We start from the raw sequence: 27,157 nt of genomic DNA, 5'->3' as shown, positions 1-27,157 counted from the left end.
TCAGTTCAACACCTTCTCCGAGAAGTGTCCCAGCTTCCCCTCCTCCTGCACGGGCTGCGAGGCCTGGCCATGGTGGGACGGGCCCCGCTCCTGGGCCAGGGGTCCGGCGGTCCACCGCGGCCCCCCGCTCCCCGCCGCCGGGCAGGTGCCCTGCAGCTCGGCACACTTCTCCTTGTAGTGCTGGGCGTTGCCGGCAAAAGTCTCGCAGCGGCTGAGGTTTTCCTCCTGCACAGGGCTGCCCACGTTCTCCTCGCTCGGACCCGAGGCCGTTGCCCCCTCCTGGGAGTTCTGGCTAAGGTAGACAACAATGATGTCGCCCTTGAAATTCATTACTTGTCCACTTGAGATAAAGGTAGAGTTACTGTTTCCAGTCACATTTCCTGGGGAAGGAGGGGGGAGAAAAGAAGACACATGTGATTAATATTTTCCCCTCACGAGATGGATGCTTAGCGCAGTGAACTTAATCCGCTGTGGTGGGTTTACTCTTGTTCCATTATTATTCCCCCGTGACATGAGGGTGCTCTTATAATCAATGCCTTCCACTGGACCTTTTCAATATTTCCATTTTTGCCTTCTCAGGACAAAGCCTGTCATCCACAGGGAGCCTGTCTGGAAGGCTTGGAAACGTTTTCTCTCTCAATCGCGCTCTGGGAAGCAAGAGAGAGCGCGACCGTCTCATGCTCCCCATAAGCCCGATGCACAAGCGGCATCAAAATTGCCTCTGCCTGCGGTTTGTGAGAAAATGGTCATTATTTCCAATTATGAGATTTTGTTTTTAGAGTCCCAGGCATCACGTTGGGGTTATTTTCCCTTTTGGTAAACAATCAATCCTACCATGTGGGCTAGGTAGCAGGCTTATTGAATAAATACCGAAGGACTTAACGTCAGACCATACAGTCACACGGTGTCCAAATGACACGGAACTTACATGATTATCTTATATTGCCCTGATCCTCCATGTAGGTACACTCCGGTACTCACCTAGTGCCCTCATGGATTTACCTGGATATACGCTGACTCCAGTGAAGAGACAGAGTCTATACTATAGCAACCTAACAGAGTTACAGTGTCAGTGTGTCTGCCTGTGATTAGAGATTTTTCAGTATAAATTCAATCTTTCTGCCATTCAAGGACTGGGTCGCTGACCCAAATGACAGCAGGACCAGGCTCTGGGAATTAATAAACTTCCCTCAGAGCAGAATGAAAACAACTGAGAGCAAACTTTCAACAACAAACTAAAAACCTTGTTAAAGTTTGAAAACTAAACAAACCGAAGCAACTGAGTTGAAAAAAAATAATCTTCCTAGCCAATGAACAGTCTTCCTAAGAAATGTTTTGTGTTCAAAAAATGTCAAATGTTTGTGTTCAAAAAACATGTGGACGTGGCACTGTGGGACATGGTTTAGTGGGCATGGTGGTGTCGGGTTGCTGGTTGGACTTGATGATCTTACATGTCTTTTCCAACCTTAATGATTCTGTGATTCTGTTTTTCCTGCTATGCTTCACTTAATCATTACTTGTGGACTGATCTGACACCTTGTAGACTTCTTGTGCCTTTCTTCATTACGTTCCTCAACACTCAAGATGTTCCCATTTTCACTGCAGCTAAGCATGGCCCAGCCCAGAGAAATGCTGTTTTTCAAGCAGCCACGGGTGATGTTTGCACATCAGCAATGGACACTGGGCTCCAGCTGTGCTGAGTTAGGACCTGTGCCTGCTCATAATCAAGTCTGGGTAGCACTGAAGCGACTCTCTAATAGCCCCCCTCAAGCAATCCTATTTATTTTATTTAAACCACTGCATTGCTAGCTCTTTGCTTTCTTTCCAAGTGTTGTTGATTAACATGAGGTGTCAATAAGAGTTTTCTCTGTGGGAGTTTTTTCCCTGCTGGTTGCTTCCCCTGTGTTTGATTCGGTTCAGCTGTTTGCCATCAACACAACTGTTAGGCTTAATGCGAGTACAAAAATAACTGTTTGCCTTTATACTGATTGCCTGTCACTTGCAAAAGGTACTATGAAAGAGTTTACCAGTGGTCAGTACAAGATCAAGAATTTAGAAATATATGTGACAGTGTGGAGGGGGGGAAAAAAAGCAAGTAACACATTCATTATATTTAGTTGATGGTGGCTGGCAAACCTTCACTGCTTCTGAAGACACTGTACTGAAACAAAAGGATATTTGAGGCCCAAAAGCACAGAAAATGGACACAAGAGCTGACGGGACTGCACTAAGAGATGTGCTTCTAACCTGGAAAGTATAAGGGACACCTTCAGAGGTTAAATGAAGGCATCATTCTCTGCAATGTTTCAGCATTTTGATCTCTTCAGACTACTTGATGATATTAATTAGAACAACAGATAATTTTTGTGGTAATTATTCACTAAGAACTGGAACAATGCAGATGATTAATTTTCTCTGAGCCATCTAACGGCCTCTAGGTGGTAAGAACTGTTTGTTGCTGCTGAAGTGGCTGGTTTGGGATCTGGAAGTGAAAGGTTTTGCAAAACCATTCCTAATCATGAGTCACCTAAGTCTTCCTGCACTCATGGTTTTTGCTGTAGCCCTACACATGACTTGAGGTGGTCATGAACCGACGCTTCATGTTCTGACTGCCTCCAGGCTTCGGGGGTTTGAAAGAGTGCGTAAAGGCTTACCTCCATCTCTGGTGGTGACCCCTGTAAGTGGCACCTGCACAGAGGTTTACTTTGGTCCCTCTAGGGTTGTTTCACAGGAAGGACAGAGTTTGCAATTTCTGTTGTCATTTTGAGTGTTAGTGAAATAAAACCAAAACTTCATGGAATTACCCATGGCCTTTTTTTTCCCATTTTTTCATCCACCCTCTTTTGTACCACTTCTGTCTTAGCATGACTGTATGCAAAGCCTGGTGGCTTCAGTTGCTTTGAGAAGCTTTACAGAAAGTTATTTTACATGCACGTTTATTCCATCTGGGCATTTCACAAGGCCCAGCAAAATGACCGATGCCCGTTGCAGCTCCACGTGCAGCCCCAGCGTGGCCGGGTGCTTCGGTGTGGAAGCTATGGCTAAGACCTGTCTCAAGCCTTGTGCAACCAGGTGTTGCCAGCGGGGCATGGCCGTTCTGCAGACAGAATAAAACCTCCGCCAGCAAGCCACATTACCTACAGATTAACTAACCCACACGCTCATACTGCCCACAGCTCAGTCAGTACCTGCTGGCAGTCCTGTCGAAAAAAAATGGAAAATTAGGAATGCTGTATCTGTGCTTAGGTTTCACCAGATGGCACTATAGCATGTACATACCAGAAGGCACAGAGGCAATTAAAATCCCATATAAAGAAATTTGCTGCAGATCTAAGATGGCACTTTCTAGCACATCGCTTAAATCCAAGCTCTCCTCTTTGCCCTATTGTTCCTTAATATTTTCTCTTCCTCTTCAGGTCAGATTTAGGAAGAAAAGCAGTACTTCTGCAGCGCCAAATACGACTTGACTTTCAGTTGTACCTCAGAATCACCTTCCAACAACAACAACAAAAAAGATAATTTGTGTTCTCTTTACTACTGCTGAATTTTGTACAGACCAGGCAGTGAAACTGTGTCAGGATTTCAGGAAACTGAAGCAACAGAAAGAGTATCTGCTCTTAGAAAGATGAACGCTAGACACTTTCAGATTCCCACACGGCATACATGTTGAGAAGGGAAGGGCTTTCAAAAGTGTTGCTTTCGGGCTTTGGCAGACTGACAAGAATGTCTCTGTAAGAAACTTTAAGGCACGACATGGTTTTAAAAAAGGGCAGCTGCTTACAACTGCTGTGTGTATTACAGTAATACTTAGATGTCCCAGTCAAAACTAAGGTCTCATTACGCTTGGCAGTGCATCGACACAAATAAATATAGAGCATCTGACTTTAAGAGATTATAATCTAAAATGACTAATAACACATGACAAGCAGATTGCAGACTTTTATACTGAAAAAAAGTCTGAGGGAGGAAGGTTTCATCCAGAAAAGGCGCATAACTTCCCTTCTGCTAGTTTTGCTTCAGTGATTTTTTTTGCCCTGCTTTCATTCAGCAACTTTGATATATTTACTCAATTAGTAAATTGATAGTCAGTTAGGAAATTGGTGACAGTGTTTCAGAGTTGTTTAAGGGACAGAGCACTTGTGTATGGAGAAACAATGTCTGTATGAAATTATTTTTAGGTGAACACTTATATCCTAGCAAATTAAAACAAAGAGAAAGAACTAAAAGCAGAAAATTGAACATAATCTCTTAAACCCAGTTGTGGACACCAGGTTACAGCTCCAGCTTGGAGTTTCACTGACTGCCATATAAATGTAACTGGACTTAAACCTGATGGCAAAAATGTGCGTGCAGACTGCTGAATGGAAAATCATCTAAGCGTTAGGCATCCTTTCTTGACTCAGCCTCTTGGTCCCTATACTCTCCTCCTTCTAAGTTTTCTCCAATACACACACCTGCTGTCACCAAAATAATTCAGTAAGAGAATTGCCTGGCCTTTGTAGTGACTGCCAGAAGATGGGGTCCGAATTGCTGGTTAGATCAGGGCAGGACAATGGTCCCTCACAGTTCTCACCCTATTTGCAGAATTCACTACAAACCAAATGGCTTTACTATTTGAGTTTTGTTTTTCAGATTAGCTTCAGGACAATTAAGTGAAAAGGCATCATTTTATTCTTCTCCCCTTCTCCTAAATCAGACCCTCTGAATAATACCGAGCTAGCATGGAGAATAATCCTATACGACTGTGTACAGGTCAAGCCTAATGGGCTTACCAGATGCTGGAGGGAGGTCTGAAGTGCTGCTGTTTGTCCCTGAAGTGCTTCTGTTTGTGTTCTGGTACTTCATGTTGGTACTATCCAAAGATGCATCTTCCATACCATGATCACTTGCTAGAGTGCTCTGACCAGCAGAGAGAAAATTTAAGCCACAGGTGCACTGTGCATAGGATCCAGTTTCTGGGGAGGTGGAGGCACTGTCAGCTGCAGCACAACAGGGTTTGCTCCACTTTCTGGGAGATTCCCTGTATGAAATGCCACACCTCACACAGATCTTCTCTGAGTCATAGTTTGTTGCAAAACTATCTGTGTCTTTGTTGCCCGTTTCCTTCAGGCAACTGTGGGCACGTTGGCAAGATTTCTGAAGAAGTTTGTCTGTGGCGGTGTGCGCCCCATCTGTGTCAGTGGAAGGGTGAAAGCCTTGAGAGACTGATACATCCTCTGTGCTCCCAATCCCTGAAAAGTACTGATTTAAGCTGTCATTCTCCCCTGCCTCCATTGGTTCTGAAAATGACGACATGGTTTTACCGGCAGTCCGACACAGTAAAGATAAATAATCAGCAGTACTGAGATCCTTATCCATGTATTCATCTTCCATGGGAACTGGTGGGAAATGGTCATCATCAGTCTCAGTTACCAGAGAAGACTCTTGGAGGCTCCCTCCAGCCTCACACGGGGCCGTGTTGGGGCTCCCGTTCTTGCAAGGAGTGTGACCACTGGTGCAGCACGAGTTTCCAGGGGCAGGAGAGCCAGTGGGGCCCAAGAGGCACATGCCTTCAGGGGTCTGGGACACAGCAGCATTCGTGATGTTCACGGTAACAAACGCATCTCTGGCGGGCTCCTGAAAGAAATTAAAAATAAAAATGGGTTTAATAAATAGATCAGCAGAAGGTTATTTTCTAGACAAAGAAGGAACAGGCAGATCTCAGTTCTTGGCGTGGAGCTGCTGAGGTTGAGCAGCACCACTATATTGGAGTCTTGAAGTGTAATTCTGTTCTGCTGTGAAACTGTGACCAGTGATGCTGGGCTCAGCGGGTGTTCAGAAAAAAATCTGGTGGCCTGGGGAGCAATAACATTTAATTTTGGGACATGACTACTCCTAGTTCTTAAGAAGGCACTTAAGAGTTAATAAATCTGGAAGAGTCGCTGGATTCTGCTATTCCTTATGGACCATCAGTAAGACCTACCTAACTGCTTACAAGGTTTGGAAACCCCCTGAATCACCTATGTGTCTGAAATGCTGTTGATCTGTGAAGGCCTTACTGGGAGCAGACTCTTTATTATCAGTAATGATTGAAGAAACAAACTGGGTTAATTCAGAGGGCCCAAGACAAGCTGGAAAAAAAATAAAGTCAGATGGGCAAGGTTGCTTTAACCTGGAAAATGTTAGGACAACAAATGCAAAGGCCCCTGACGTCATGTTACCAGTGCTCGCCAAGGTAAAGGTATATTTTTGGTTGCAACTCCAAAAAAGATTTGGGAAATACTTCAAGGATTCCCTTCAGTTCACCCAAGTTGTGTGTGCTGTAAAGATGAGTATTTGGGAACTAATAAGTTTCATTTCTAGTGTCTGTTCATATCTTCCAGGATAGAGGAGAGACTGTAAATGCTGCCAGCCACTAATTGTTGTTGATTCACTCCTCCATCCCGGAGGCTCTGAGCAGCTGCCAATGCAGGAGCTTGCATGAACACTTACGAGACAAAAGAGGAACTGCCTGCTCAAAAAGGTGGGTTTGGTGTGGATTTTTTGTAGCAACGGAATTTGAGTCTTTCAACAGCTAAGCTAGATGGAGCTCCTAGATGGGGTGGTGGGGTGAGCATGCACCTGGGACACCTCGGTCCACATCCATGGTGTGAAGCAGGCAGTGCACATCAGCTTGAACCTGTGCCCCCATCTGAATATTTCAAGCATGGGATCTGGCGTTCTTCCAGAGCAAAACCTCTTGTAAGGTCTTACTTTTTTCACATTCGAATAGACAAGAAGGATTTCTGCGAACACTAGAATTCAGGTGTCTCACAGCCAGTTTCTTTAGCTGATGGCTCTGTGCTTAATGCCTTGCATGTCTGGCATTCTTGGTGTTGCCCCAAATCCAGGTTTCTTCCCCTGTGAGCACTCTGGTATGTAAAAAGGTGCAAACTCAACTGAAGCTTTTCCTGCTCTTTGGATTTAGAAAGACTCTCTCCTAGGCAGAATCTGAGGTGTTCAGCAACCGGTGGGCTCATGTTTAACTTTCTCCTCATAAATGTTTAATCATCACAGAGACTTTTACCACTGTTAAAACTGGCTGAAACCAGAGAGCAGGTTCAGAAGCTATTCGAGAACGGTGATTTCATATGCCTCACATTTACAGAAAACCAGACTGAAAAAGCCAAAGCTGCGAGCGTTTTTTGAGGAACTCAAAGCTTGTTTTCTAGCCAAACGTTAACATGGAGTCTGCTTCAGCAGGGGTGTCAGGAATGCTATAAGGAAAACATGAAACAAAGAGAAAATGCTAGTGCCTTTGACTTTACCTTTGTTCCTTTTATTTGGCTGCACACTTCGTTAGCCCAATTCTGTAGGTCTGCTGTAGGGAGAACAAAAAGAGAAGCTGTAACATATAGCAGGCGCTGAAGTTAGCCACAGACCTAAACACCCACAGTCATTCACAATCCGCAATATCATATTAAATAAAAACCAGTGAGACTGTTTTTATTGACTGTTCAAGTGTCCCAGTGTCGGTCTAGCTGAGGATTCATTGTAACTGGAACAGGGATATATTTCTGTGGAACAAAAGTTTCCAAGCTCCTAAAATAGACCACAGTTAAACTGTGTTCCACATCAAATGGGGTTTCTTTCCTGGTCATATGTCACACCAAGCTATGACTGGCCCAATACCGACCCGCTTGCAGCCTTACGGTCTGTTTCAAGGGAAGTCACATGGATGGCCCAAAGGCCGTTCTCAGACAGGAGTGAGGAGCCTGGAGAGAAGAGGGTAAGCCACTGAAACCACGGGATGGCAGGCTCAAATACAGCATATTCCACTTAATCAGGATGTACTTAATGGGGAAATTCACTTAATCGGAGTATCTCCCAAGGAAAAGCTTTAAGTCCAACAATGCTTTATGGTAAAGACTGCCACTTAATAGAGTGAGCAATTCTTGTTTTCTGTTTATACTTCCAGGAGATTTTGTAGGGCTCAGGTCTCACATACATTTGAAGCTTGTGCTGGTTTTGTATGTCTGACAACAGATCAGCTATGCAGCCACTGCCAGTTCCCAGCAATGACTCTGTTCCTCTGATGTTGAGTCTGCACATTTACCATCGGTTGCCCCCCAAGCAGGCAGAGCTTCTTCCTGAGCCTGCAAGTCTCAGGGGCTCCAGTTAGCAGGATTTACCACGCAAAGGCAATGAAGGCAATGAAGGACTGTCACTGCAGAGCAGCAGGGCAGAAATGTCAAATAAAGAGCATCCCCCCCAACCTGTTTTGCATCGTAAGTATTTGGTTTGCAAGGAGAGTCACCATTTCCTCCAGCCCATCCCAGGAATTCCAGATTTAGCAAAACCCGTGTTTAGTGTGGCAGAGGCAGCCTATTTCTAAAACACAAGCTGAAATATACTTTACAAGAGAGGGTTGCTGTCTTCCCTTTCGCTGCTCCCAAAACATTTCATAAATTGCTAGGGCTTGGGAAAGGACATGATGGACAAACTACAGTAGGAAAAGCTTTCCATGTTTAAGGGGAGAAAATAAAAATTAACAGAACAATACGGCTATGTCCTTAACTAAGGAGATCCAGGGCTTAACACAGAGTTGAGTAACAGTTGAAGGTATTTCTGTTGTATTAATAATATACTCAGTACCCTACTGTTATCCAGTATACCTTTGCTAGAATTTTTCTGTTTTTCTACTTTTACTGTTTATTCTATTCCCTTCTAGTATTTCTTCCATACCTCATCAGAACTTTGGCCTTCAGCTAAAAACATTGCCTCCATCATGTTTTCAAATACACATCAGGCCTTTGTCTTGAAACCCATATTTTAACCTGTCCAGATGTAGGTTTCAGGGGAGGAAGGGAAGTGGGAGGAAGGAGACAGGAGGTGGTGAAAGCTCCCTAAGTCTTTCCCTGCTTCCCTTCGGCCAAAGGGTCTGCTGTGCCACGTGGTGCAGAGCAGCCATGCTGCTATAAAAGCCCCCAGCTCTCCATCATCCACACAGCCGTTCTGTCCGCCCTGAGGGCAGTCACCCCACGGTCAGGGCTGCAGGAGGATACCAAGCAATATGCATTATGCGTAAGGGTAATACGCTCCCTGCCTCAAGGAAAGGAATTTGAAGCTTGGCTTTGTGCTAGTTAAAGCATATCCATATGGACAGATATAGGGATAGCACAGAACTTCAAAAAAAACTCTTGAGTTTCTCAACCTGGTGGTTACCCATGAAATCAGAGTGCACAGAGAGCCATGCAGTTGTCACATTCATGAATATCATTAGCTATCACATACCTGTCAGCTTTTTTCCCTTATTCTTGTAGTATACGATGAAGACGACAATGCCAATTAGTGCCACAAAAACCAAGATGACAATCAACACGTATAAGATCCTGTTTGTTCCTGCAGGATGTAAAAAAGATAGTGCCATCAACATGCAGCTTGTACTCAGCAGTATGACAATCCTTGCTCATTTTACCCGCTTTTCCACAGGAGAGTGGTTTTTTTCCTTCCTGTTTGATTTTCAGTTTCTATAATAAGCACAACAGCTCTAGCACTCATGCAGTTCTGTGACAAGCAGCCTTACTGAAGGTACCTGGTGCCGAGCCATCTCCGTAAAAAACAGAGTCTTGGTGTCTCAGAGAGGTGTGATCCAGTCATGCTCCTCTGAAAGTCCCCTTGCAAGCTGCCAGCAGCCCATATGTCCCTCAGGGGACGAGGGACATACCTCTCATGGAGGCTATAGACTTCAGCTGGCAAAATTTGTCCTTTATCTCAGGTTATGAAGGATCACTGCATGCCAGGCAAGCAGCCTCCCTGGTACCATGTCCACTCTGGAGAGGGAAATGGGTAGCGGGTAAGAAGGGAGAGCTGTGTTCAGCTGAGACTGTATCCATTGCTATAAAAGAAGCATGGAGAGAAGCTGCTAGCCTTTATACAGGTAAAGTGTGTATGGAAATCAGCAGGCTGAAAAAAAATGAAAGAGCCATAAACGTGATGGAGGTCATGGGTATAACAGCAATGCTGCTTGCCATGCAGTTTCAGTGGGAGGTGTAAAGCTCTGCTTAGTAGCAGACGTGGGCCCTAGAGCCACCAGGCTTAAAGTAGTCTTTAAAGGTGGGATTATCCAAGAGCGCTGTCTTGGTCTACAGCTGCTCCCCCTAGAGTCACCCACAAGGGGAATGGAGTTAAGCCAGTCAAAAACCCTATTAAACACATCCGTCCTCCTCCCTGGTACTTTCTAACAGATAATCTGTATGAGGACATATACCGTCTTCTGATGGCTCAGGCATCTTCTGTTCTGCGCAAACTGCATCTGACTTGTCAGTCCCAGGCACTATTTCTGCCATTCCTAGAGCTGTACAGCTGAAAAAGACAGACAAAGAGGCTAGGTTCTCAAAGAAGGAGCTGGTCGTGGCTCCTACACTTATGCAGAGTAGTACTTTCTGTTGTAATGTACAACATTTATCCTGCATTTCTCCACCCATAAGCAGCTCAGATGCCTTCCTTATTTTCAGCTGTGTTACCTCAACAGTTCTGTTGTTACTGCTCTCTTTTGCTCCCCGCCAAGGAGAATTCAAGCTGCAGTGTGAGAACGCCTTTATTGCTGCACAGCCAACAGAGATGCTCTGTGCACTCCGCAGACAGGCTGAAACACCCCACTGAAAAATGCTTTCACCCAAGCTTCTCCCTGCCTTGTGGCTAGCGTAGTCCTTTCGTAAGACACAGGGACTTACTTGGTCCAGGATTTACACTCGTCGGTAGATGAAGCCACCTTTGAGAAGTAGCCTCTGGGACATGGTGTACACTTTGTGTCCTTGTCTTGTTGCACTGTATGTAGTAAAGCAAGAAAAACTTCATAGCTGAGTTTCTGTGAGTTCCTTTCAGGTGAGGGGAAGGTGACTATGCTCCCCATACTCCCGCTCCACTCCCCCCACCCGAAAGCTTCCCTGAAGAGAGAAGGATCTTAGATTACATCAGAGTAACAGCAATAGTCACATGTAAGCAGAAAAAAGTACGCCAGTCTCACCTGAGCACTTATCTACATGATCAAAATGAGAAATGACCAGGAGCCATTTGCAGTTATTGTAAAACAACACGCAGCTATGATATTCTTCCCCTTCTATTACCTTCCTCATGTCGATGCTACGCCACAGACAGCGACGCTAACTGGTATTGTCACTTCTATGAAGCCATTAAACAAAATGCTGTATCATGCTAGACTGGAGAAAAAACAGCACCGCTGTGCTCCAGGCCCATGCAGCATTTCACCCTCCATTACTCTATTATATGCTGCTTTTTTGGGCTTCCTCAAGCTTGGTGCAGCTCTTCCCAGTGTTCATTACAACTCCGAACTTGACCGTCTCTATTTTCTGTCCACAAAACAGCTGCATTTTGTTTTCGATCAGATTTAGGACTAAATTAAATGTCTGTAATAAATCTCTGCATTTCAAGTCATCTAAAATAAAGAATACTTGCACTACCTGAAAGGTGCTAATCACTTTTAACTTGCTTATAACATTACAAAATGGCAAAGCAAAGCCATCGGAAAAAGCTGATTTCAAATCCGACCTCAGCAACAATCCCCAATGGACCACTTCTCTGAGTACTGGAGCAGTGCATGTCCTAGTGACTCACAGTCAGACACCTGAGCAAACGTTAGAAATGCACTGAACACCTTGCAACTATTGCCATGTCCACGTGATATCTTGCAGAAGTCACTTGACCTAAGATACTATATAAACTACAGAGGCAGAAGCCTTCAAAATGCAAATAGTCCGGGAGGGTTATATGCAGTAGTAATGATAACTCAGATATGCATCTTCTGTTGACAGTCATCTGAGAGTCTGAAGCACCCTCTCTAACGTCACAATGATGCTGGCCTTATTCTGTAGGCCTGAGCCGGACATTTCGCTTCGTACGTCCCCTTTCTATATCTTACCAGGATGCTCAGCTCCGAATCCTGGAGCACACATGGTATTTCGCTGACAGCAGTCACAGTCTTCATTCCAGTGGTAGCCCATCGTACAAGCACACTGCCGCTGGAATGTGCTGTTCCCTGGGTTCACTTCTCTCAAAGCTTTCCCTAAAAGAGAAAGCAGATGGGAGTAAAAATCTCTCTGATAAGCCTCAAGTTTATGAACCTCCTGTTCTACTTATTTGCTTTGCATGAATGCCAGATGCAAAACCATTCATGTTAGAGGAAATGTTATCTTTCAAGAAGCATGGGAGACCCTTGATCAGCACGGGGCTCCTCAGTGATTGCACTCCTGAGCAATACTTTTCCTTGCAGCTGCTGTAGAAAATAAACAGAGCTTTTGCAAGGGTGAGACAAACGTGTTAGGGGAAGTGAATGCACCGTATGCTGGGAGAAAGGACAACCTTTAAGATCCAACTCACAGGAGTGAATGGCCCCAGTGAAGATAATTGTTATCAGCAGCATGGAGACTATGGTCGCAGTGCTCAGCACAGCGAAGAATCTCTGCTGTCTGGGGACCTCCCTCTCTGCCAGGTTCTTCTGCAAGCCCAGCCTCCAGTGTCAGGTACCTGAACAAAGCAACTTCCCTAGATCCACTTTCTCATCTTCATGCTTCACTAATTTGGATTAAAAGGTTCTTCAGTATGAACAGCTCACCTTGATCACATATTTTATGTAGTAAGCATTTATCTTCTTCATTCCAGACATCCATGTACTCGTTTGGGCCACACGGCTGGCACACGCTTTCAGAAGTACCAGTGCATCTAGCAGACATATACTTTCCTGTGAATGAGGGAAGGACAAGCAGGTCATTTGCAAGTTGCACACCAGCTGCCTGAGGAGCTTAGGGAAAATAACAGGTTGGGCTAACATTGCTGTAAGACAATCATTTCTTCCCACCACCTTTTCAGTTCCTCAGTCTGGTCCCCATTTATTGTGGCATTGAAACATCCGTGAAGCTTATGGCCTGGGAGCAGTTCTATCTACACGCATGAGAATCAAGCTGCTTTCTGTCTCGCACAGTGGTTAAGTGCTATCCCAACAAAATAGCTGCTACGGCTTTTGCTGAGGTCAGCAGGACCTCTCCTGCACTAGAAGGCACTCGTAAGCCTGAAATCATGCACCTGTGAGGGTATGTGCTAATAGATTAGCAGAGTCACAAGAGCAAGCTACCTTAATGACCCACAGAGCTGTTTCTAATGAGCTTTTCAGTTATGAAGCCGGTATGGCCCAGTGCTCACATACCTGGCTCACACTTTGTGCAGCACCGTCCAGAGTATTCATAGTGTTGTTCGCTTTCACACGGCGGAGTGATTTGTAGTGACAACTGGAGTGGAGAAAGGAGAGAGAGGACATGAGAACCAATATACCTGGAGAGCTTCAGACCTACCTAGTCACAGTGCTGACAGAGAGGAGGAAAACTTTTCTTCTGTATAGCATTTTGGATAGCTAAGCAGTAAAAATTAGCCAACATTTATGACTTCAAAGGCGTTTTGTAGACATGCTAAAAATATGTACTTGATGCTGTACACACAGGGACTTGTAATACAGCCAGGTGATAAATAAATAACACAATCTTGCAATTTGTCATGAACTTTTGGCCTGCTATATAATCTTTTCTTATAGTACTCTATTATTTGAAATCTATGACTTTAAAACAATTGTAAATAAAAAAGAATTGGCAGAGAGATACTTCTGTAGTCTCTTCCACAGATACGACCTCAGACCAAGACCTGGGCAACTGACAGTTTTAGTGTATAGCATTAAGCAAACAAGTGAGGTGAACGATTTATATTCCTGAAAAAGAAGAAGTTCTCAGCTTCCCACTGGGATACACAATGCTCCTGGCTAGCCCCAGAAAATATTGGACTTTAATTTTGCAGCTTTTCATGGCTCCCACTGTGTCCTGCAGAGATGTCTCACGGAACTGAGGCAGCCATCCAGAGAGGTGACACAGTTAAGCCAACAGCTTTTTGCTTCTCAAAAAACAAACCAAAACCAACACAAACCACCTCCCCAAACCACCTGAAACTGTTACGTGAGAGGGCATCTGCAAAGCAGGGAGCAGCGTTGCCTCTAGCTCCTAATGGCCTTCGCATCCCCTCCCTGCTCTCAGCTGCCTGCACGCACAGCCCAGCACATGCGGCTCCCTCGGCGGGTCTTCACGGCGTGGCTTGTGCTGGGGATCCTGGCCAGCCCAGCACTGTCCCCAGCCCCTCGCTCACCCCACTCTGGCTGCCTGGGAGTCTCCCGGCAGCAGTCCTCCAGGCAAACTCAACACCTTACAACCAGTTGTTTATCTTGCAATCGGTAAAATGATTCAAAATCTGACCCATAGCAAGGAATCCTTCGTTATTGCGAACAGTTGTTAAAAATCTCGTTTACTTGGAGAAAGCTGCAATAAAGCTTCTGCTGCTGGTTAAAGGGAGCTTTTGCCATCTAATAGCATATGACAGCCCTGTGCCTACTGATACTGGTTTCCATTCCTTTACTTCACGTTCTCCCCTTGTTTCCTCCAAGTCTTTACTTCTCCCCCTTCATCCTTTTCTAGTTTCAGCAATAGCAATCTCTTTAAATAGAAAATATTTTCCCCTAAGCGCCTCGTACTCTTCTAACACTGGGAAGGGTCTTGTAACTTAAAGACAACCAAAAATGTTGACATTTTTCTTTAAAACACCACCTTTTGGCTTGGAGTTTGAGCCATGGGTTGGTGCATAACTTGTGTTTATCAAAACTGCACTAGCTGCATCTGGAACAGAGTAACTACCTCACGTTAGGTACTTTTTGCAGGTTATAAATACCTTATAGCTATTTTTTTATCGTGACAGCAATCCCAGGTTAAATTAAGAGTCCAGTCTCGCAAGAAATCTTCTGATGTCTCATTGTTTCCTTGTCTCTTTCTTTACATTCATTAGCAGTACCCTTCTTGCGATTAGCTTATACGTTTTTTAGAACAAAGGTTGTGTTTTGCCTTTGTGCAGCACCTCCCAGGAGGGGCACAGGATTAAGATCAGCGCTGGCAAGGCGAGAGGTGATCTAGGAAAGGGAAAGCCAGGCCAGCCTGGCAGCTGAACAGTAACACTGCTCCGTGTCCCAGGGGAAACACTGAAAACACTCCTGTAATGGAAGGAGCTTGTTTTCTGTAACGCATTTCAGGCGGCATCTGCTGAAACACTAAGCTGGCCAACACGGGGTGAGGCAACATTGCAGGACCAAGCAGTGGAGAGAAGGTCTTGAGCAACTGATTCCCTATTCCTAGCCATTTGAAAAGGCAAGAGAAGTGATGAGACCAATGACAGGTCCAGTTACTTGCTTTTTGTAACAGAATGTCCCCTTCTTCCTTGTTTGCCCCAGTTTGATAGTTCCTCTTTAGAAGAAAATACTAAAAAATTACTGAAGTGTCAAACAAGGGCAAAGTCATCCTTTTTAAGGAAGGATATGCAAATCTGCTAAAGAGCATTCAGCTAAAGGGTCTGGAATAATTTCTGAGAACCACAACTCAGCCTGAGGAGAAGCAGCAATCCCCTGGTGCTGAGGCTAGGGGAGCAGGCTAATTGCTCGGCTACCTTTTGGAAATCATTTCATACCTCCCTGCTTTACTGTATAAAGAGGGCTATTGTTACGGTATACTCACAGTGCAGCTGCATAAATCTACACTCTACGTCAATAAGCAGTCTCTTCTGTGACCGTGTCTTTCCCCTTTTAACACAAGCCAAAGCACTCACAGAGCTGCAGTACTCCCTCCTTTGATTTATGCCCAACCACATAAAGACAAGGCTCTCGGCACCCACGTGAGCCCAGCCTCCTCGTGAAGGCAAGGGATTTTGGCCTGGTATGGACTGGCTGGACCTGCTGAGCATGAAAGCTTGGGGGGAGAGAGGACAAGAAGGGAAACAAAAGAAACCTGAGGTTTTCTTAGGGTGGGAGCCGACCCAACGAGCTTGGGCCCTTTTGCTAACACAGCCCCCCTGAAGTCAGGTTACCCTTGTCCAACCCTCTACCAGGGGACTGTGCGTGTTTCGTCAAACTGTACGTCAGCTTCCCTTGGGGGCTGAGAAGGACTCGTGCTGCTGGCAGCACAATGACCTGACGCTTCGCCATCACCAGCGCATTCCCACCACAGTGTCCTTCTGAGACGGGGAAGTGCAATTCATTTCGCAGATGAGGAACTTGCACCCAGAGGCCGGCTGGCTTTACGGAGGTGACAGGAAACCAGACCGAGTCTCCCAAGTTTCAAGTTCGCCCCATAACCCCTGGAACATCCTTCCTCTCATCGGGCGCTGGCCTGTGGGTCAGAGTGATTTGGATATCACTGAGCTCTGATCCAGAGAGAGAAGGGGCCTCAATGAATGCAAAGGTGTCAACCTCCTCCGAAGTGATTAAGACAAAAAACCAGCCTGGTCATTCCTTTAACGGTGTCGCTATTGGTGAAGCTGCTGATTAAATACCACCACCACGTGCAAATGAATGCTTCAGAGAGCTCTAGGTATCCCGTGTAAATTTAATTCGTTACTTAAAAAGTGTGTGAAGCACGAGTTTGCACCAGTTCCTAAAAAAACAGTCAGCTTTCCCGCTTGATTAACATTACCTCAGAACAAGTATATCTGACAGGTGAAGAATCCAGGGGGAAAAAAGACAAACCTCCTCTAGGCTTAGTCGATCCAGTTCGGTAAAGCACACCAACACCTGCTTACCTTTAAGCACATGAGTAGCACCATTGACTCCTTTGGAAAAACAGACATGCTCGTGTCAAGGTTTGCAGGACTGTGTTTGGTGTCGAGCTGCAGGCAGCCTTTTCAGCTTCTCTTTTTTTCCCCTCCATTTGCTGAAAAGGACGCTAAGCAAGAGTGTGCTTGTAGGGTCGGAGAGCTTTGATGACTCAGAGCTACAAAGCACCACTGTGTTACTCAGACCTTGAAAAAACACACACACACAGGTGCTTCTGAAGGGGGAACCAGCAGCATTCAGATTCCTGTCCTTAGGCTTAAGGAAATATTTATTCTTGGTGCCGTTGAGCAATCAGATGGCAGAAGCTGTGTGTCATGGATGCTAAAATTACTTTCTTGCTCAGATGAATATTCAGACAGACATTTCAGAGAAGATAGAGTTGCATTGGCCTCTTTCCTTTAAAAGAAAAAATCTGGAAGAACAAGCCTGGGGGTTTCCGCAGACTTTTTCCCATGTCACTTCTGAACAAGAACCTGAGGCCTCAATGGGGATTGCTCATTAGTGATAATCTTAGTTTTGCAAAAATTGAAACACAAAGGGACACATCAAGGGGTAACTATCTTAAGATGACACCTTCTTGCTCAGTGTAGTTGTTTCTGGAGAGTGTTCAAGTCATCTGTCATCATTTCACTAAGCAAAGCACATTTTTTTCTCAATTTAGTATTGCAGACGCAAAGTACCTATGGGAGAGCCAGCTATGGTGTGTCCTGCCTTGCACACCACTTGTTCTTTATACTTTGGAGCCCGAGTTTATTCAAACCACTTGCTTTTGAGGTCCTTAGCCTTGCCTGCTGTAGAACTATAAAGTTCCTGTGGATTTGGGGCTTTATTTGCCTTTGTCAAGGGGACTGAGCTTTGACCAACATTTCCTGGTCTGAAGTAGCCCTGCAAACACAGCACCACGGTATTCATCTAGGATGGGCTCTGCAGTCGTCCGCTGCTTCTTCTCCTTCAAATGTGAGCCACTGCCTCTCCTCTCACACTGATTGTGTACCCACAGTCCTCCAGCTTCCTACCTGATTTGGGTCAGCAGTATTGCTAAGCAAAACCCAGATTTCTTCAGCTTGCTGCCAGTTTCAGAGGCTCGCCTAAAAAATTATTTAAGAATAAAAATAGAATCTGGCTCTCGATGGGCACAGCTCCATGGCTGGTACTCCCAGGCACTCTATCGAGGCACATAATAGTAATGCACACAATGAAGGACTCCGGAAATTTTTACAACTGTGAGTTTACAAGGGGAAAGAGGAGTCTTATGTTGAAGACTTAATCATAATCACATGGATGCTGAATGCCACAGTTCCTTCATAGACAGTCTTCACTGTTGATAAAAATGCAATCAAAGCATCACACAAGTCACAGCTGTGCAATTCCAGTTATTCGCTTGCAGGTCTGTAATTCATCACGAAAATCTTAGATTGTGAATGAAATGCTTTTGGTGATGTCAACTTTCCAGTGACCAGTAAACCACATCACAGAACTACCACCACGTGGTAAAATATAGCCGGGAAATGGCAACAGCTAAAAACTAAGTATTATTTCACTCTTAAAAATAGGTACTTGAAACCCTGATAGAGCCTTAATACCTAAAGAGGCCAGAAAGAACACAAGGAATAAAACTGAATGAAGAGGTCAAGAGAAGACTGTAACTTGCAGCCAGGAAGTGGGCAAATGGCGGTAAAAGCCCCATCCTTTTCAATTGCCTTGGCCCCTCTGTTTTAGCGCGCAGCAAAAAGCAAACACCTGAGCAACTGGTGCTGCTCCGCCAATGGGAAGAACCATTCATCAATCTCAAACCCACCAGAGTTATTTCTAGCCGACAGACTACGTGAAGGAGAAGTGCCGCACTGACCACTCTCACAGCGGGGTGGTGGGGGTAAGGCAGACAGGAACCTCAGGTATATCAGATGGGAGATGACGGGGGTGATAGATGGCAGGGCTGAAACGGCTACCGACCAAACGTGTGAATCAGCCAGCTTTCCTCTGTGGACTGAAAACTCGCCATCACGTGCGCAGCATTCGTCATTCAGAGGCAAAGTCATCTTCATACAACGGCCAGAAGGATACACCTAACATTTTCATTGACTGGGTGGTTGGTAGCATCTGCACGTTGCCTGCTTTGTCTGCACTTTGATGCAAACCCTCATACTTTAACCTACGTGTCCTCACTGCCACAGTAATTCAAAGACTAACAGCTACTAGGTAGAATGTTTTAAAGATGAATCAGAAAGTAGAAACCCAAAAGCCAATCAAAGCAAAATCTTTAAGAAAAAGGCTTGACAGCAAGACAACAGCCCACAACAAGCAGAAATAAAAGCTGAAGAATAATGACATTACCTAGATGTGCTTGTGAAAAGGCCTGAGAAGGCAAATCTCTTCTAGACTAAATAGGTGCAACAGCAGCAGCGCTCCATAGGAAAGCTTAACAGTCTCACCGCTCCAGGTACAGTCTCAATGACTTGCTATGAGTAACTCTACACCCATTCATGCTTAATTAAAAGAATAATAAAAAAAGACACTAAAGACACAATCATTTATGTGGAGCATGCTCCTCTTGCATTTTAGTTCAGCAGATTATTTTTCTACGCTTTATCAGCTGAAGTTGAGCCTTAATGAAGAAATGACCCTGAAAGATTTCTTGGCCTGGGCTATTTCTGGATGCCAGATTAAGGAGTTCAATGGGGACTTCCTATGCTTAAAAATCTGTATGTTTATGTACTCTTTCCTTCCAGCACGCCACCAGCGTGGAATATAACATATTAATCTCTTAGGGGGTGAGGCGAGACTCTGCAATCCTAGCTGAGCTGCCGGGGAGAATGAGAAAGCTTGCAGAAAAGAGGGGAAGCCTGCTTTCACTGCCTGATGCTCTGCTTTGGCTTCCTTCTCCTGGACCTTAGCATTGCACATAGAACAAATACTGAATATTCTGCAGGCAGAAATGAGAAGGGCAGCGATAGGGCTGTAGCCCTTACTTTGAATGATGGCCATATAGAGGGGATACGTGTAACACCCACAGACCATTCTGCCTCGGTGTGAGTTACAGTAAGAATTGCATGATCGGATCTGCACCTTCTCCATCGTGAAGCAATTGCTGCCTTTAATAAAGGGCTCAGGACTGGGCTGAGAATGGGTTCATTTATTCTTTAGGTGTCACCACAAGGAACCAGCTCTGCCAGGGACTGTGGGCCGGTCAAGTCAGTGGAAATATCCCTCCCTGATTTGAATGGGCTTTGGCTCATTTCCTTAAGCAGCCTGGCTTACTACATGTGGTATTGCAGGGGAGAATTTTTTTTCCTGTGGGAGCAGATTCAAGGAATCATCTCATTGTCCTTGCTCCTGAACAATGAAAAGTTACTGAAGAACATGATGCTCATAAGGCAAAACTATTCGCCGTGGCAAAATAACATGCTCAAAATAGATTCCCTTGTGTGCTACATAAGCAATTTTCAGGACTCCATATGAACCTAGTAGCACATTTTTCCCTATCTGTATTCCAGATTAATGGGTTGCCTAACAAAACTTCACAGTATTTTTTTTTCCATACAAGATTTTTTTTCTTTTCCCTCCACTTTGACCACTGACTAAATATATTCTGCACCCATCTGCAGTCACAAATGTTGTTCTTTGTCATTCTTGAACAGACCCTATATACTTCTTTTTCTTTTGGAGTAGCCACAAAGTGGTGAGGGTGAATGACCTCATTTTTATTTTTTTTCCTCCTTGGCTAATTGGCTCTTGCAGGGTGGATTAAACTGGCCAGCTTGGCTCTTTTCCCAAACACAGCCCTTCCTGGTCTCTTTTATCTAGATTTTAAGAGGGGAACAGCCAGCGGGTTCTGCAGAGCTGAGAGGTGGCTCCAGGTCTCAGCTCTCTGCCTGCCCGCTGCACTGCCCTCCTCCGCCACAGCCCCTGCCCCAGCCTCTCCCTTAGAGACACTGGAGGGAAGAGGTGAGGAGCCACCACAAACACATTCGGCCAAGCGGCGTGGGGAACGTGCCTCCACCACGGGGACACTGGTGCGGTCATGGGCAGAAGAGGACCCGGAGAATAAGGGTGAAGGTTGGATGCTGCAACCTGCATGATGGCAGCCGGACGGGGGGGACGTATCCGCTCCCTTCCCGGGCCCGCATGGGCAGACCTCCCTGTGACTTCGGTGGGAAACGGATGGGGGCTCTGTCCTGCGGTGATTAACGACTCTTTGGCTTTGTTTGCAGCCACGACATCCTAAATGCTGTATAAACACTGAAGAAAGCCAAGCCCTCGGCCCAGAGAGCTCACACCCTGAAAAAGCAAACAAAAAAGGTAACCAAGGGAAGCACTGTGAAGAGCAGCCGAGGTGGCTGCATAGGTATGGCACAAAACCCAGGATGTCCTGGAGCGCCGGGCGTAAGTCAGCGTGGCTCCTCTGGTGCGGTGCTGAGCCCTCCACAAGGCACCACATCACAAACACGATTGCACACTGCAGTGACACACAAAGAAAAGTCAGGAAACTTGCATTTCCCCAGAGCTGAAGCGTCACACGAAAGCCCGCTGACATGGAGCAGACACAAGAGCAGACTGCCCCGGGTGCCAGCACAGCCTGCAGAGCCGGACTGTCCTGCAGCCCACACTGGGACTTTCAGCCGTCACTGCTGCATCCCATGGAGGTCCCACAACAGTCTGTCTTCTACTACATGAACTTTGGACCGTTTCCAAAGAAGCGTAAGTCATAAAAAGGGGCAAGTTCTTGCAGGCAGGCTATTGTCTTATATAGACTGAGGCCTAACCGAGTCCATAGTGCAACCTGGTTAAACAGCACTTAATTTTTATATTGCATTTATAACGCATACTTATTTGCCTTTGCGTTTTCCGTCGGTAATAATGAATCACTCAGAGCAGCTGCTTCTCCATGCAGGCAACGCCAACCAATGCACGCTTAAACCAGAGGGTGAGCAGCTGCGGCAGAAGCCAGCGCTGCCTGGCAAGTTGAGTTTCCATTGAAAGGAAGGGGGCAGCCTGTGCAAGAACCTCGGTGGCAGCTGAGGACATGATGAACCAGCCATCTCCATTTCCCTCTTCTCCCCACTGCCCGCCCCCCACAAGCTAAATCAGCATCTGAAGCAACCACCCCTCCAACTGTCCAGCAGCCTTCGTGCTGCAGAGCCGCCCTTTGCAGCACAGGAGGCGGGATGGAAGGAGGTCTTGATTCTGCAGTCACAGCACATGGTGGCAGGAACCCTCCTGGCTCTGGTCACCAGAAACACCTCCCGCAGACCCGGTCACACAGAGAGGAATTTGGCAAGGAGGAGCGGGAGGAGGATAGCCTTGCAACAGGGGCTACGTTTTTGTTGCGTCTCCGCGTGTACCTAGTACAGCAGGGTCTTCCACCACTTGAACTCCAAGGGACAGATGGATAAACATAGCAAGGTGACTCAAATATGATTCCTCTAAATAGCCTTAAGGTATAAATGCCAGAGGGCACCACTTTGAGGTTTTTGTGATTTTCTACACTGTATTTATGCACGCATCCTTTTTACTGTCTGCACTGATTCTTGCAGAGCAGTCAAATTACATCCCACTTTTCTGAGCTTGAGAATGCTTGGGATGACAGTAACAGGTGATAGAAACAGATCCTTAGGGCCACAGTTAATCTCTCTGCTTTATTGGCATTTTTTTTTGTCTTCCGGCACAGTATGAAGAAAGCCCTGTGCCATAAATGATGTCAGTCAGTACCCTCGAGATGGCTGATAAGCTTTGAATTCTACTGACTTGTGAAATGCGGTGAAGGTTTGTTTTGGTCCTGTTTGTGGGAAAGAAGAAATTACGTCAGGAAGATGATGCTTAACATGAAAAGAGAAGCAGCAGAGGTTTCTTAAATTGTGGATTGGTTCAGTTTTATATGCATTATAACCCTTTTATGTGAGGTGCTGTAACATTTTTCACATGTTCTGGGGGAAACTGCAAAGCAATGAAAAACTTCCAGTTTCCCTTGCAGGAACCATTCCAGCAAGGGCGTTTTGACAGGTGAACTAGCTGAATTACAGTAACTTTGAAACCCGTGCTGTTAACAACAGAATAAATCCAGAAGTTGTTTAGATATTGTAGAAGTTTTGCTCTACTGAGTGATTCCTTTGGCCCTGATCAGAGCAGGAATACCGGACCAGGAGAGCCTGTGATATGACACAGCATGGACATTTTTATGCTCTTTTTTCCCCTTTCATCATAAAGTCGATGTATTTTTTTAGGAAGTTAAAAGATAATCTATATTTTGGACAAAACTTTTCTATATTACAAAGAATTCCAGATCCTTGCAGTGAGCAAACTTTCCCTATGAAGTAAATATTATGGAGTAGTGGAAGAACCCATCCCATTGCCACACAAGGGAAGAGTAGTCCTTGGCGTTAAACCAGGCAACTGGTTTATTGCATATTTGCAAATGCACATTCTCACAGGCTTTGACTCCCATCTGACAAACATTTACGCTCTTCACCAGTGTTAAGCAAGGAAAGGGATGTGACTACTTTGTACAAAGAAGCTGAGCAGATCATTCTGCAGAAAGCAAAATACCATGCCCTCCGACAGGCACCCAAGACGAATCACTTGGAAAGATCATCTTGTGGCTGAGGCACAAGACAAGGAGGGCTGAGCTCTGCTCCCAGCAGTTCTGCTCCATGCTCGGTGTGTGACCTAGAGCAAGTCACGAATTCTCTGTTCCTGTTTCCTCTTTGGTGAAAATGATGATGATGATCATGTCTATTCTCAGAAGAATTATGAGTGAGTACTCATTAACTTACATTTTCAAGTGTTTCTCATTCTTTGCAGGAAATACATTGCAAATATCACTGCCCTACCACTACCCCACCTTATTATCGACTCTAAACTAACACAAGTGCAGCAGTCAAACTTCAGCCCTACCACACTTATTCTTACAATTTGTTCCAACAGAAAACAGCACTCTTACAAGAAACCACCGTTCAAATCAGTCAAGCAAAGGAGAACCTGAAAGGCTGGCTGGGAGCAGCGTCTCTCCAGGCTTGCCTTCCTTTCACATTCTTGACTTGCAGGTTCTGCTCACTGTTGCAGACAGGATATTAGATTAACGGGCTCTTTGACAAAGTATGGCTTATCCTATGTAAACTTACACTACAACTTTCCTGGAGCCCCCTACTATTTGGTACTGCTACTTGTCCAAAGCATTGGCTATGGAAAATTGCACCTTGTGTAACCAGTTACAGACCCAGAATTACGCATGTGTTGAATGCAGCAGAAAGACTTTACACATCAGCCCCAAATAAATACAAGTTCCCTGTTTTGCATTCTCTGAAAGGCTATGAATTGAGAGGTGAGAAATAACGATGAGGTCCTCCTGGCTCCTCCATCAGGGTACCTGAAACATGCTGGGAGCTGCAGCATGGAAATCTGAATTTCCAAGGTTTGGTCAAGGGTTGAGCACATTCCAGGCAATGAGAATATTCCAAAGGGAACAACTGCCCCAAACCCAAATGGCTCCAGAAGGAAGCAAATATGTAATGGTTAGCGAGCTGAAGCAAAGGTATGAAGAACATTGAGGTCTGCTCATCATGCTCCGTTGATCACAGCCCTGAACACCAGGGCAGAAAAAAGAAAAAGACAGATACAGAATATACTGAGGAACAGGACAAGCCACCTGAGAGCTATGATGTAAAAATCACTTTTGAAATACGCAGGCTTATTCATATACATATGGAGGACACCTGGAAAGCAGCAATTTAAGAGAAGCCTAAGGAGCGAGGGTGGACAGAATGAAACATATGTTTTAGAGGGGAAAAAAGGCCTGTGTGGTTTTAGGCAACATATTTAGGACCAGGGATCCAGAGGAAAGGCTCTCAGGACTATGCGGTCAGACATTAAATTGTAAGCTGTAGACAGCAGAGGGTTTTTTTGTTTTGGTTTGGTTTTTTTATCTTTTTTTCTTGAAGCTGCACCTTGCTCTCAGGGAACCCAGCCATGGCCCAGTTATAGCACTGTGTTGAGGGAAGCACTTAAAATGACACAACTAATCAAGAATAATGAGACACAGAGAAATACTAGAAGTTCAAATGAAAGAAATACAAATAGTAGTAAGGCTGCCAAACATTGATTAATGGAGGAAATAAAGTGCCTGTAGCATGGGATTTGCTAACAGCCTGCCAGTCCAGAAGGGTCTAAATAACCCAAAGGGAGAGGAATCATTTTTAAGCTGTATAATTAGAAAAAGCAAAGCAAGATTCTGCAAATTTAAACCACTGGAGGAAACCTGATGTATGCCATTCACAAGGCTCGGCAAGAGCTGGCTGTAGAAAATGGTCTTTCTGAAAACAGGGGAAGACCAGCAACGATCCCAACAGTAAAACAGGCTGACCATTAGCCACCTGGCATTGCACAAAGCTGCAAAAAGAGCCCACACTGTTTGCAAACAACCGCAGAGCCAAACCTCACTCAGATCTTTCCCCTTGACAGGAAAGGGCTGCCTTTTTGGGGCAGCTGACCTGGGATTGGGGTTTGGTTCCCGGCTCTGTCGTGAGCAGCACGTGAACCTCCAAGTGAGTCACGTAGCCGGTCTGGGCCTCAGTCTTCCACCCATGGACCTGGGGTCACAACACCGCCCCATCTCCCGCGGCTGCTCGGGGGTTGCCTACATTCGGTACGGTGGGGTGGTCAGAGGGGCACCGCACCCCTCCGGGGGAGGCTGAAAAGCTGTAGCTGGGCTGCGAAGATCATACGCGCTCGTCCCACATCTGAGGGACAAGTGTGCTCACGCTCTCTTGAATAAATCTGTTTGGTAGGGTGGAGTCTGCCTTATTTTTACTCTACATGCAAATTATATCCCTCAACAACCTCACTGCAAATATTTTCGGGTTTCTCACACCCTGCCCTGGGCAGGAGCAGGCTGTTTTCCCTCCAGACCCTCTGGCTTCCTTTGGAGCTTTGGGTTTGGGCTATTTTGATTTTAAAGAAGCGAGAGCAGCTTGTGAGACAGGGTGAGTTGCAGGGGAAAAAAAACCAAAAAACCAAACAGCCAGAGGGAAAAAAAGGCAGGCGAGGCTGTTCTGCTAAACCCTGCTCTGCCGGTGCTGGCGGTGCAAGATGCCGCGGGCTCCGACTTCGCCACCTCCTCCGAGCGACAGGCAAAGAAACAAACTTCCCCGGGTGGGATGCAACACCCGCCTTCCCCCTCCTCCGGCTCAGCCCTAGCAGCACAGCCTTACCTGTTTGCCAGCGGCAGCGAGGGAAAGGAGAAGGAGCCAGCAGCCTGACGGGACGGGCATGTCTGGGTGTCCGTCTCTGCCTTCTCCTGTGGCTCCTTTTCCTGCCACTGAAGAGAAACTAGATGGTTCCAGCCAAGCCCCTGCACCCGGGCAGCAGAGCGAGGCACATTTGAGCTAGCTACTTCTCTTTCTTCCTTTCCTTCCTCTCAGCTACACGAGGGGAGAAGAGAGAAGAAGAAGAAGAGAAAAAAAAAACAAAAAAAAGCGCCTGGCTGTAGTTCCCACAGCATTTCCTCAGACTTGACATGCAGGTTTTTTTTTTTTTTCCCTTCTTCTTGTCCCTCCCTTTCCTTTCTCCACCCCCTTTTACAAGAAGTTTAGTCACCATGCCCGCGTCCCTCCTCCTGCCGATGGGGACTGCTTTCCCGGTCCTTCTCAGCAGGGCCACCCACCCACCTGCCTCCCACCCTCTGTGCCCTCCTCTTACCTGGGGCCATCCCTCGCCATGCATCTGCCCCATAGTCACTGCCTTCTCCTCACCACCTCTGGATATTACTTTATGCTGTCAGAGGACAGCCTGAGCCTCGGCTGTGCCTTGGGCAGCCTCCCACCTCGCTCTCTGATCTACCCTGGCACAACCACCCTCCTGCCAGCACCTACTGCCGGCACTGGGGAAAGCATCCCATCCCATCCCATCCCCTACGCCATCCCATCCCATCCCCTACGCCATCCCATCCCATCCCCTACGCCATCCCATCCCATCCCCTACGCCATCCAATCCCATCCCCTACGCCATCCAATCCCATCCCCTACGCCATCCAATCCCATCCCCTACGCCATCCCCTACCCCATTCCCCATCCCATCTGTGCTCCCATGCAACAGCCCTGTGGGTGCCAGCCTCGGTGTTTTGGCACAGCTCGAGGCCCCCCAGGTACTTTGCTTTGGCGAACGGTGGGAGCCGGTGGGTGGGATGTGCTTGAGAACCTCTCCTAAAACACCCCATGCCATGCACCAGGTCAGTCCCGGCAACCCGACTTGGGAAAGTGCAAAGTGGCCTCTTGACCCCCAAACCAGACTCATCGCCAACACCACCGACCCAGCAGCAACCGCCTTGCCTGGCAAAAAAGCGGCTGCAGCTGGTGGCATGCCGTTCGAGCCTGGGCACAGCCCGCGATGCCCCTCGTCTCACAAAGGGAGTGGGAATCCTCTGTGGTGGGGCAGGACAGGGCAGTGCTGCTCGGCAGCGCCAATTTACAGGGGCTGAGGATCCAGCAGAGCCAATCGTGTTGT

The 27,157-nt window shown here is 46.2% G+C and overlaps 1 protein-coding gene across 1 annotated transcript; it reads right to left on the bottom strand.

Annotated features, from left to right (window-relative positions):
- Positions 1-25,926, bottom strand: TNFRSF11A (TNF receptor superfamily member 11a). The gene is made up of 10 exons (XM_059815704.1): positions 25,867-25,926; positions 13,181-13,262; positions 12,593-12,718; positions 11,900-12,043; positions 10,695-10,788; positions 10,229-10,323; positions 9,253-9,360; positions 7,287-7,339; positions 4,773-5,616; positions 1-380 (listed from the first exon to the last, which is right to left on the bottom strand). The coding sequence occupies exons 1-10, from the start codon at positions 25,924-25,926 to the stop codon at positions 1-3; spliced, it is 1,986 nt and encodes a 661-aa protein (XP_059671687.1).
- Positions 25,927-27,157: the final 1,231 nt, after the last annotated feature.

The sequence above is a fragment of the Gavia stellata genome, chromosome 3 (assembly GCF_030936135.1).
Source record: "Gavia stellata isolate bGavSte3 chromosome 3, bGavSte3.hap2, whole genome shotgun sequence".
Classification (NCBI taxonomy): domain Eukaryota; kingdom Metazoa; phylum Chordata; class Aves; order Gaviiformes; family Gaviidae; genus Gavia; species Gavia stellata.
Note: the sequence above shows the minus strand (reverse complement) of the source record. Positions and strands in the feature narration are given on the sequence as shown.

Excerpts from the sequence above, each read along its gene's own strand:
- TNFRSF11A (XM_059815704.1), bottom strand. The coding sequence starts at position 25,926 with ATGCCCGTCCCGTCAGGCTGCTGGCTCCTTCTCCTTTCCCTCGCTGCC. Across the intron at positions 10,789-11,899 it reads ATTCGGAGCTGAGCATCCTG|TGCAACAAGACAAGGACACA; the intron begins GTAAGATATAGA and ends TACTACATACAG. Across the intron at positions 7,340-9,252 it reads TAAGGGAAAAAAGCTGACAG|CAGACCTACAGAATTGGGCT; the intron begins GTATGTGATAGC and ends TTCTCCCTACAG.